This window comes from Cynocephalus volans, chromosome 11 (assembly GCF_027409185.1).
Source record: "Cynocephalus volans isolate mCynVol1 chromosome 11, mCynVol1.pri, whole genome shotgun sequence".
Lineage (NCBI taxonomy): Eukaryota > Metazoa > Chordata > Mammalia > Dermoptera > Cynocephalidae > Cynocephalus > Cynocephalus volans.
The window spans coordinates 4,413,878-4,425,186 of NC_084470.1; the positions used below are offsets into that span (position 1 = coordinate 4,413,878).

General features: G+C 41.4%; 1 protein-coding gene across 1 annotated transcript; it reads left to right on the forward strand.

Annotated features, from left to right (window-relative positions):
- The first annotated feature begins 9,854 nt into the window (after positions 1 to 9,854).
- LOC134390932 (probable G-protein coupled receptor 141) lies at positions 9,855 to 10,742 on the forward strand. The gene has a single exon (XM_063114701.1). The coding sequence runs from the start codon at positions 9,855 to 9,857 to the stop codon at positions 10,740 to 10,742; it is 888 nt and encodes a 295-aa protein (XP_062970771.1).
- The last annotated feature ends 567 nt before the right edge of the window (positions 10,743 to 11,309 follow it).

The window sequence follows — 11,309 nt, forward strand, 5'->3', positions numbered from 1 at the left end:
AGTGCCTGAGGTGTACCCCCCAAACCCCAGACTTCTCTTTGGTTGGATGTGCTTCTAGGGTCAACTCTTGCAGAGCATAATCAGGCAGGAAGCGTGGTAGGGCTTTTGGCCAATGTGTTTGGACTCAACACACCTGGCTAGTTGCTGATTTAGATGTTTTCTACCCACCAGCCTGTTAAGTGATCCATTAAATTGTGGCTCTGTTTCCACTTCTTCTCTAGAACTTCAGCTTCCTTTTTAGGTGGCCCTGAAGTAACCTCTGTCCCTTGTGTGTGGTACCCTGGTGCTTGGAAGGATGAGGTCTGCATTTGCCCTGCTCAGAAGTAGTCATCTGACCAAGGGCAACAGGATAACCTGGGGACTTGTCAAAAGTGTGGATGCCTCATTCACCCCCCTGTCCCCCACCTGGCCATCCAAGTGTCGTGCCAGTGATCTCCCAGATGCCTCTCATGTGGGTTCAGGCTGAAAGCTCTGCCTTAACTCTGACTGATCTCTCACTGGGCTCATGCATGAATGAGCACAATAGCACGTCCATTGCTCTATGGGCCTGGATTGAGGTGACACTCACCATCTGGGTTTCCTCCTGCCTCCTTGTCCTTCTTCCCAGCTCAAACCTGCCTGGGTCTGTCCCTTTGTCTGAGCCTATGATTGGACTAGCCGCCTCACGGGTGAGCCCCTCGGGTGGAGTCTGTTGCTCTAGTCCCACCCTTTCTGTCTCAATGTTTCTCCCCAGGGCCCATAATCAAGTCAAACTTAACCATGCCATCCCCAAATCCCCATTGAGCCAGTGACCAATGACTGAAATCCTTTAGTTAATCATAAGAAATTCAGAGATTTTTAATTGCTTAAAAGAAAAATTCTAGGCATAAATGTAGAGAATGCTTGGAGCATGAGCTAGGTCGGTGGTGCACAACTGTCTTGAGAAATCGAGCTGCATTGGATGTATCAGTCTGCTTTGCATTTGTTCTGAAAAAAAAAAAAAAAACCCTCTGTAGACAGGGAAAAAATTATATGCTGCCTATTTTTAAAATAAAGGGATTCAAAGATTCTGTGTCTTGTCCAAAGTCACATGGTGCCCATCTGAGTCCAAATTCCAGTGGTCCTACCTGTCCCAAGGGTCCAATTCAAGTGATATATCAGCTCTCCTTTGCCACCACATAGTGCAACAATGCAATGGTCTGGAAGCAATTTGGAGCAATCCAGAAGGCAATATTCTGAGTGTCCTAGGCACTGCACTGCCCTGGGGGAAATTAAGCCCTGTCTGCCCTGGCATGTGACGCCTGCAATTCTCCTTGAATGGGCTTTTTTTTTGCTGCAGTAGCAGTGGGAAAATGTAATCAGCTTTGCCCATTACTGAGTTCTATAAGCTTTTGTGTTCTTTTTAACTTACTAATAATAGGGAAATTAATGTAATTTTTAGAAGTTTTATTTCCTTTAAAAAGAAGCTGGTCTGTGCACCTAATTAAAACTGAACAGGGTGTCAGATTTTGATTGGCAAAATCCCACAGGGCTTGGCCTCTCCTTGAAAATAGAGTTTATTTTGAAGTGTCTGGTGAGATTTTGAGTAGAAAGTGATGAGGGAAATTGCTCATCATCCTTACTGGCACCTAAGAAAGAGCAAAGAGTTCTGTAGTCACCGGTGTAACAAAGACAAAGCAGTTATTTTTCTACTTAGCCAGAAGGAAATGCAAGGTTTCTTTGAAGGCTTGAGATCTGCTCCTTAGAACTGGAGACTCTGAAATCTTTAGTGGCTGATGGTATTTATTTGACTTCTTTGAACTGTCAAAGCACAAACTAGGTCACTGCAGGGCTCATTTTGTCTTGAGCTTTCAGAACCAATATATCCCTATGGCCAGTCCCCTTTGTGGCCCAAGGCAGGCATTTTCCAGTTTCATCATATAAATAAACAAAACACTTCCATCTTAACTCTTGTTTGATCCTGTTTCACCAAATCTGCCCACCACTTCACCGTCAATGGACAGTTTCGAACCTTAGCTTATTTGTCCTCTTAGCAACATGTGACCCTGTTGACCACACCTTTCCTAAAATCCCTTTATTCTTTGGATTCCTTAACAATTCTTCTCCCTGGTTCTCTTCAGCCTCATCTCTCCTGGTTCCAGACACACACGCTTATCTACCAGTGTTTGCTATTCTCCAAATATAAGCTGGTAGCCCACAGCTGGAAAAAAGATGAGACTTGGGGGCTGGCCGGTTAGCTCACGTGGTTAGAGCTCAGCCTTGTAACAGCAAGGTCATGGGTGCAGATCCCCATACTGTCCAGCTCACAAAAAAAAAGAGAAAAAAGAAAAGAGATGAGATGAGATCACATGGAGCAGGAATTATTTAACAAACCGTTTTCTGTTGTAAATCTATTCCACAGAATGATCTGAGATTGAGCCCTTGAAATGTGGCTAATGTGACTGAGGAAGTGAATGATTAATTTAATTTAATTTAAATTAACGGAAGTAGCCCCATGTGGCAAATAGCTGCCATACTGGACAGGGTGGTGCACAGTCTTGCTGCACAAAGCATGGTCCACACAGCAGCAGACTGTGCATCCCCCGGGTGCAAGTTAGAAATGCCGAATCTCAGGCCCCACCCCAGACCTACTGATTCAGAATCTGCGTCTTAACAAGATCACCACACGATATTATAAGCATGATGACATTTGAAAAATATTGCTCTAGAAGGTTAACTTTTAAAGCCCTGCAGTGAAAGATGCATGTGCACTTCCTAGCACCGCTTCTGGATATCATACGCTGAAGAAGGTGCACTCTGTGAATTTTTAACCAAGTCCTCTTTGTCACATTAATCAGTTACACTGTTGATCATATCTTGATTGAAGTCCCTCTGGACATCAAAATTCTCAGGTAATTATCATTTCAGAAAACAGTTGAATTTAGCCTGTTGATCTGAGCCATATCTCATGCTTCAGTCTCGTGCATATCATGTGTTAGTAAAACCACTGGTTCCTTTCCTGTGCTCTGAGGACATAGTGTCCTGTTTTTCATAAACAAGTGGAATAAAGAAGAGAAAAAAATTAAACCACATCGTACAGTAACCTCCAAAGAGGTAACCTGCTTTTTCTATTCTGAAATCAGAGTGGTACCTTAAGGCACAAGAGATGATTTGTACAAAACCTTTAGAGATCTGAGAATGAAAAGATTATAGGAAAAGTCTGTATTGAACAGAATGTTTTCTCATTCTTGATTGAATACATCTATGCTCTAGGATGCTTCCAAAGTTATAAGAAATGTAATCCCCTTAAAAATAGACAAGGCCCGGGCCGACCCCGTGGCGCACTCGGGAGAGTGCGGTGCTGGGAGCGCAGCAGTACTCCTGCGGTGGGTTTGGATCCTATATGAGGATGGCTGGTGCGCTCACTGGCTGAGCGCGGTGCGGCCAGCCACAAAAATGACAAAAAAAAAAAAAAAAAAAAAATAGACAAGGCCCTTTGGAACGTGGAGGAACATTCAGCCGTAGTGGCTTTGAGATGGTCACCTCAGGTGGCAGTGCAGATCAAGAAAGGAGGACAGATTGAGAATCTCACAGTCAGGGCATATGTGTGGCCTTTGCTCAGGCATCCACTCTGGGCTCATTTCCTCCCCTGTAAAGGTTGTGCTTGGTTTTGATAGGGCCTCTTTTGGGTCAATTCCAACTCTCACATTCAAACCTGGTCCCAGAAAAGTTATAAGAATGAAGTTAAAAATGATTAAATAGTTATCTCCAAATGAAGTATTATTCTAAAGCCACTCTTAAAAAATCATGTATGCTTATACATTAATTCAAAATGTTGAATTAATTTGACAAATTGACCTGTGCTAGGCACTGTTCTGGGCACTGGGAAATAACCATCAGCGATACAGTTAGGGTCCTGAGAAATAAATCTTTAGGAAAGCGGTAAAGAAATCAGCAACTGCTGATTCTCACATCTGTTTACACTCCCTGTTTACACGGACCAAGATTTTTAAATATCACAGGGGGTGCCCTGATTGATCTAAAACCCAGAGGCTAAGAGCCCTGAGATATTGGAGGCAGAATATCTCAGCAGAAGAGAGAAGGCCGACAATAGCTCATGGTAAATAATCAGGCAATTAAAACGTCTGGTGGAAAATCATATGCACAGAATTCAAACAGAACAATGTGAAGGTGACTGTGCAGTTGCCTAACACTGTGGCAGTCGGAGTGGGCTTCCCTGAGGAGGTGACATCAATGCTGAAAACTGAATGGCAAGGGGCAGTCTGACAAGTGGAAGTGAGAAAATCACTCTGGGCAGAGAGACCCACAGGTGCAAAGGACACAGTGCATAAAGACCTGGGTGGACTCCAGGGGGAGAAAGAAATGTGAGGGGTGGAGCCCACAGCATGTCAACGGAAGGCATTGCAGGCTGGCGTGGATCTCTCTCTGCCTTCCTTGGAGAATTTTTCTTGATGTCTGTCTAATCTCAACCTCCTTTGTTCTACTTAAAATCACTTATCGTTTTGTCAGATGTGGAGAACACTCTGCCAGCACAAGGTACACATTTAGACCTAGTTGAAGACAGTATCCATGGCTCCCAGCCATCCAAGACTTTGGTGTGCTATGCCAGCTATGTCTTCACTACTTTGTTTGTTTTTCTTTTCTTTTGTAAATGTTTTATTTTTATTTATACATACTTATTATAGTTTCATTACTTGAGACTATATCTACACTAGAAAATAAATGCCAGAGAATATGTTTAAAAAAAAAAAAAAAAAACAGACGAAATTTGCTTGTTTGCTTGGTGCTTAAAGACCCTCAGAAATGCTGCCCCGGGTCCCCTTCCTCTGGGGTAGGACTGAGGAGAGTGGCCTTCCTGGGCCTCCATCTCTCATCTGCAAAGTGAAGAAGGGGAAGGACGGGGTAATCTATCTGGACTCCTCTCAGTTCAAATCTAATGTCTGCATGGAGGAAAATCCTGCTGTGTCTGTGAGGGAGTGAGACACACACACCCACAGGGAGATGAGGGAAGGGAGCCTGAATCCAGGAGCCTGCAGTGGGCAGAGGTCAAAGTCCCAGGGCTGCCTCCAGTTTCTAGGTTAGCCGAGACTCTGGGTGTTTTGGATCAGTCGGGGCACCAAGTTTGGCATCTCAAGGTCTTGGTTAATGACTTGCAAGTGTAAACAGGTTTGAGAATAAGTAGTTGCAGATTTTGTTATTACTTTCCAAAGGATATTTCACAGTAGCAATTTAAGAGCTCTAGAGAAGACAAATGACCCTCACCCCGTTTTTGCAGGAGCAGACACTGCCACCACTGCCACCGATGGATGACTCAAATGGCACCTCCCAGGGAGGGAAGGAGGGGGCAAGCTGGAGGCCAGCACTGGCTTTGGACCTGCTGCTGCTGCTGAGGACAGATTGTCTTTTTCTTCGGAAAACTAAGTTAGGCTAATCATTAATGCTAATGCCTTACTTAACAGATTGAAGGGGGAAAAAACTATATTTAAAGAAGAATTGTTATTCTCTAGGATTTTAAAATATACTTCTATTTAAAGGTTAAGGTCCATTCCAAAAATAAGATTCCAGACAGCAGACAGAAGAAGGTGAAAAATTAAGCCAAAGATTGTTAATGTGTCTTCCGGAGACTATCTGAAATTTGTTGCAGCGTGTGCCTACTGGCGCATTGGAAATAAAGACTTGGAACGGAGACTATGGTGTTCCTCGTTTTCTGCCCCCCTAACAAGCTCTGTGGCTTGTGGTAATTTCCTAAACTCTCTGAATTGTGGTGGCTTCATAAGTTAAATAAGAAGATTGTGCCATTCTGGAATAAATTATTTCTAAGCTCTCATATTGGGCTTTGCTAGTTTTCTTTAAAATCCTGGCACTTCCCAAGAAAAAAAGCTGAATTCTGAGTATAGTGGGAAAAAATATAGAATATGTGCATTCTTCTTGCTAAGGTGCAAATACAACATATGCACACTTCAGTGCTATGAAATCTTTATGTTGTCAATGCGAACAAGTAAATTGTGTGCTGTTCATAGTTCCAAATTACGGTTGAGTTCTATTTTTATCCTCCCCTGTGGGTCACATCTAACTTATTTCTCAGTTCGTCCTTCATTAGACAAGAAACCCCTAAACATAGCATGGTTTCTATGGGAACATACTTTCTCCTTCAGATTCCAGGAACACATTTTATCACAAAAATAAGGACTGTCAGATAAAATGTCCAAATCCAGGCCTATAACTCAGATTTCGTATTTTTGAATTAACTTGATTTAAGGAGAGTTGTTTAAAATTGGTTGAAAAAGGGCCGAGCCCGTGGCGCACTTGGTAGAGTGCAGCGCTGGGAGCGCTGCAACGCTCCCGCCGCGGGTTCGGATCCTATATAGGACTGGCCGGTGCACTCACTGGCTGAGTGCCGGTCACGAAAAGGACAAAATAAATAAATAAATAAATAAAAATTAAAAAAAAAAAATTGGTTGAAAAATTGTTTCCCTGTGAAATTTTTGCAGCTGAGTTGAGCTGGTACAAATTTGATTTTGATAATAAGAGGTGAAATGTTATCTTTCACTGAGAGCTTTTCTTGAAGTAATTAACCATATGGCTCCATTATATTGAGATTCTGTTGTTCTGTATTTCTGTGGCCACAAGCACTGTTGAATGATTGTGCAGCAGATGGCACAGGTGGTGATGATACTCTTTGCTAAAGCCAATGAGAAGTCTATCAGTTGCTACCTAAATGCAGGCCATAATGAACTTGCATTGCAAGTGATAGAGTTTTGGTCCTTTTGAGTTCCTGTAGCTGAACAGTAATATGATTTGGGGTTCTTTGCCTGCGATTGTTGGTCCTTTGCACCCTTATGTTGTACTAAACCCAATACTTCCTTAAAATTACCTGTTGATGTCTTAGCACAGCTACAGATGACTGTGAAGTTAGGCCAGAACGTGAGAAGGTTGATGTAAGATAATGAAAAAGTTTTGAGAAAAAAGAGCCCTCTTGAAGTTACAGGTTCAAACTTCAAAGGAACCGTATGTCCAAATGGCAGCGCTGAGAGAAGGGAGGCTTTGGAGATTAAAAGATAGAGATATGAATATTTTGAGCTGCTGAGAATATGAAGTCTCACTCAAAGTGTTTCCCCAGGTCATTGTTATTCTGAATATGAAACATTTTGGGCAATACGTAAAAGTACAACGAGAAACAGCCTTGAGAAAAATCCTTTAAGTTTTTCATTTCAGTAAAGAACATTTCTACAAATAAGTCATTGGTAGTGTAAGTGACAGCCTTTACTTTTAGGCATGATTTGGGCTGTCTCACCACCAGCATCCGTTTGTGGTGGAGGTGGTTTATCTGGATGCTCCATCTTGCCTGTTCAACTTTGTGAGCCTTCAGTGCAAAGCTTGCCTGCTCCCTCCGTCCATCTGCACAGCTCCTCTTGACAGTTTTGGGGACTGGAGCCTTGGTTCCAGAAAACTGCTCTCACTGCCTGCCCTGAGAAGAATCAACAAATGACCATGGTGCCTCAAGGCTTCTAAGAGAAGCAAATCACAGAGGAAAAGAGCAAGTGAGTAGTTGGGTGGCCACTTTTATCTGGGTAGAAGGCAGATCTGGAAATTTCAGAACTCAATTCCAATGAGCAAAAAAATACTTAGAAATGATAGGTTTTTGAAAGACAGCGTTAGGAGTGGTGGCGTGGTCATCGATGGAAGGTCTCTGAGGGAAAAGGAAAGCGATCGTCTGACTTTTCCCCTCGCTGTGAATTTATGCCTATGAATTTAAATGTTCATAGGATGATTCTGAGAGGCAACTAAAAAAGAATGCAATCTTGTGTGCTGTGTTTATAATATATCACATATCTTCGTGATATGAAAAATTAAAAATGTTTGAATTTGAAAAATCAAAATTTGGAAAATTGGTTCCACGTGGAATTTTTTGTGTATGTTATAGAGGGAGAAATGACATCGACACTTTGACAACCTACAACATGTCAGACAGTTAGGTTTTTTATAGATGTAATCTAACCTCCTTTTCTCAAACGTCTTGAAAAGTAGGTATTATCATTCCTATTTTTATAGCTGTAGAGACAGCCTTAATTAAGTATCTGTCCCATGATTAGCCAGCTAAGTGGTGTGCTACCTGTTTCCAAATATCACGCTGCCTTAGGCGATGTGTCCGTCAAAACTGTGAAACTGATCATTTAGGCTTTCATTGCTTTAAAATAATTCCAAATTTAAATCTTGTCTGCTTAGCCTGGAGGATGACCAAAAATTTAAAACTAAATCACTATCATATTGGCTGTTCCTAAAGTCATATAAAACTATTCTGTCTCACACAAAAAACGTATAAGCATAATATTTTAAATGTATGTACTTTATTAAAATGCACATTTTAACACACAACATGTGGATTGTTACGCACATTGTAATTATGTTTCAGGTTACAATAAATATGTAGAAATATACCGGGTCCAAAATAATCTTTTATAAACAACAAAAAAATTAGTTACGCTCTCTAAGAAGATTCTACAACAGAAGGAGAAAAACTCTACAAGATTTAGCTTTAGATTTAGACTTTTACTACAGGACTTTTCACTTAGATATGAATGATCAAACTGCTGCTGCTGCCAGGTGGAGAGAAGGTGCAGGAGGAAAATAACACAGGCCCTCTGAGAGAGAGGGGTTTGAGCTGCTGGTGCCTGGGTCTCATCCCATCAGAGCGAATGCCTGAGAAAGGTGTTTTAAATAGTCAGATATTTACAAAATACTTATTGATGCAACAGCAATTTTATGTGAAATGACTTTGTATCTGCCCCTACTTAGAGTAAGGAGGAAAATGTAAATAGTGTTGTTGTTGTTTTACCTTAGGAATCATATCATTTAAATGTCTTTATTTTTCAGTTATAAAGCTGTCTCAAACACACTAACTCATTTAAATTTGGAATAAGCCTTGAATGCAGGCAGTACAACCTTTCCCATGTCATAGCTAAGCTCGGTGCAGCCAAGAGCCTCATGCCCAGTCCCACGGCACCTGAATGGCGGAGTTGGCACTTACTTGCAGAAGGGCAGATTGCCAACACTCTCTCACTTTCTGTTACATGATCACTGCCCCTTGAACTCCCACACTGGAAAACTTAAATGAAAATAAGCAGAACCCACCTTCAAACCCCAACATTTCACCAAAATGCAGCACAACAGTGCAGGAAAAGATTCAGGTGTAATAAAAAGGAGTGTAGAAAATATGTATACGATTACATGTTGCTCCCTGCTCAAAAGCTGCTCACAGAAAGTGTTCTAAAATCTTGTCTGATACGCCTGCTTATAATAATCACACATGATTTTTTTGGGTTCCTCTACTATGCCACATCATATTGCCCGACAAGTGCAGGATTGACATCCATAGACCTGGCCTGAATGTGGACTGGGTGCATGCTTATCCTGCCTTCATTTAAAATTTTATTCTGATCATCTTACATTTTTAGCTTTATTTTAATTTTTAAAAAATCACATTAAAAAATCTTTTATTTTGATTACTGAGTTTTTTGGGCTCTTCCTTAGATTTTGCGCCTGGAGCTAACATGTCTCAAGCTAGCCCTGGCCCTGATATGTGCACTTACACATATCTGTTTGTAAAATACCTAGGTGCACAGCTCTGAATTTTACATTCAAGCAAACTTATTTTTGTTATTTTATTTCACTCACTTCTCTGTCTTTGATGTGTTTGGATAATTGGGTAGAATCTCTGACAATTTTTGGGGGGATACATAGTTTCAGGTTTGCAAATAATTGTCTGATATTGCAAAATTCAATGCTATTAATGCACAGTTTCAAAATATCCATCGTAATTTTTTTAAACTTTTGATTTAGGAGTCTGTGGTCTTCTAAGCTCCTTGTGGCAAAACATGGAGATGATCTATACAACCACCTTGCCAAATGCCTCCAACACAGACGGGGGCCACTGCCACGAGCACTGCAGAGCGATTCTGCTAATATTCTACAGCATGGTTTTGCTTGGAGGTACGACTGGAACAATCATGATGTTGCGTATCATGTTCAAAAGGAATAGTCACTCGATGATGTCCACAATCATCCTCAACATCATTGTGCTGCACGCCGTCCTCCTGGTCAGCCTTCCCTTCCGCCTCAGCTACTATGGCTTAGTTGTCTGGGAGTTTGGATCCTTTACCTGCAGAGTGGTTAGCAGCATCATATACGGTCATATGTACTTTACCTTTGTTTTCTACGTGGCCATTGTTGTACTCCACTTACTCATCTATTTTAAGAAACTCCAAATGCAACAGTTGCAAAAGTACCATGCGGTAGTTTTGAGCATTACTATTTGGGTGGTGGGTAGCCTCATTTTTTTGCCAATATTATTTTTACAATACGGCATAGATCCAAGTTACTCAGAACAACAACGATGCTTTGAGTTCTACAAAGATCTCAGCCAGAGGGAATTCATCATTATGAATTACTCTATGATTGTCATTATGATGACGACAGTTGTGACCCTCTTTCTGATGCAGGTGGCTGTCATCATTCAACTGGTGAAGGCTTTTTGGCCTGACCTGTGGGCCCATCAAGAGTATAGAGCCCAAATCAAGAGTTTCTTCTTCCTCCTAGTAATTGTTGTCTGTTTTATACCCCACCATGCATTCCGGGTGCACTTTATTCAAAAGTATTCAGAGAGAGAAAATTCTGAGTTAGTTCTTTATAATGAAGTTTGCGTTGCTCGAACTACTGTCTGTTGCCTGGATATGCTGTGTTTCGCCAGTGGAATTATCCATTAGACATTCCATGTCACTTGCTTTGTAATCAATTTCCCCACCATCATGACAAAAATCTTTACAATTGAATGGGTGCTGCTGTGACTTCAAAAATTTTCAAAATCTCTGCTGTTCATTGTCGTCAAAATTGTTTTTCTGCAAAAAGGTAATGAGGATTGTTCTGCTCTCCTTAAAGAGCCATTACCAGTTCTCCACTGACTGTAGAAGACGTTCAGTCTCTTAGCTCTATGCAAGTTGACCACATCATCCCCTCCAAGCTCAGCACCTACCTGTTTCTGTGCAGTGCTTGCTTCAGCTAAGCACAGCTGTTGGTTTTTCCTATAATCTCCACACATTTGCTGTCACTGAGTTCTGATCCTAGAATATTCTTTCCCTCCATCTCCAAACTATCCGTTCTTCAAGTCGAGAGAGCCTAAAGTAGGAACTGTAGATAAACTGGGTTCTAGAAAAGCTTTAATTTATTCAACTTATGCTCAACTTGAGATAGCTTCCCCTTGAAAATTACTGATTTCCACTAAAGTTACAGCTGCTGGCTTTGGTATTTGGAGGAAAAAGCATTAGCTCATATAG

Bases quoted from the DNA above. Each gene is read 5' to 3' on its own strand.
- LOC134390932 (XM_063114701.1), top strand. From the start codon at position 9,855: ATGGAGATGATCTATACAACCACCTTGCCAAATGCCTCCAACACAGAC.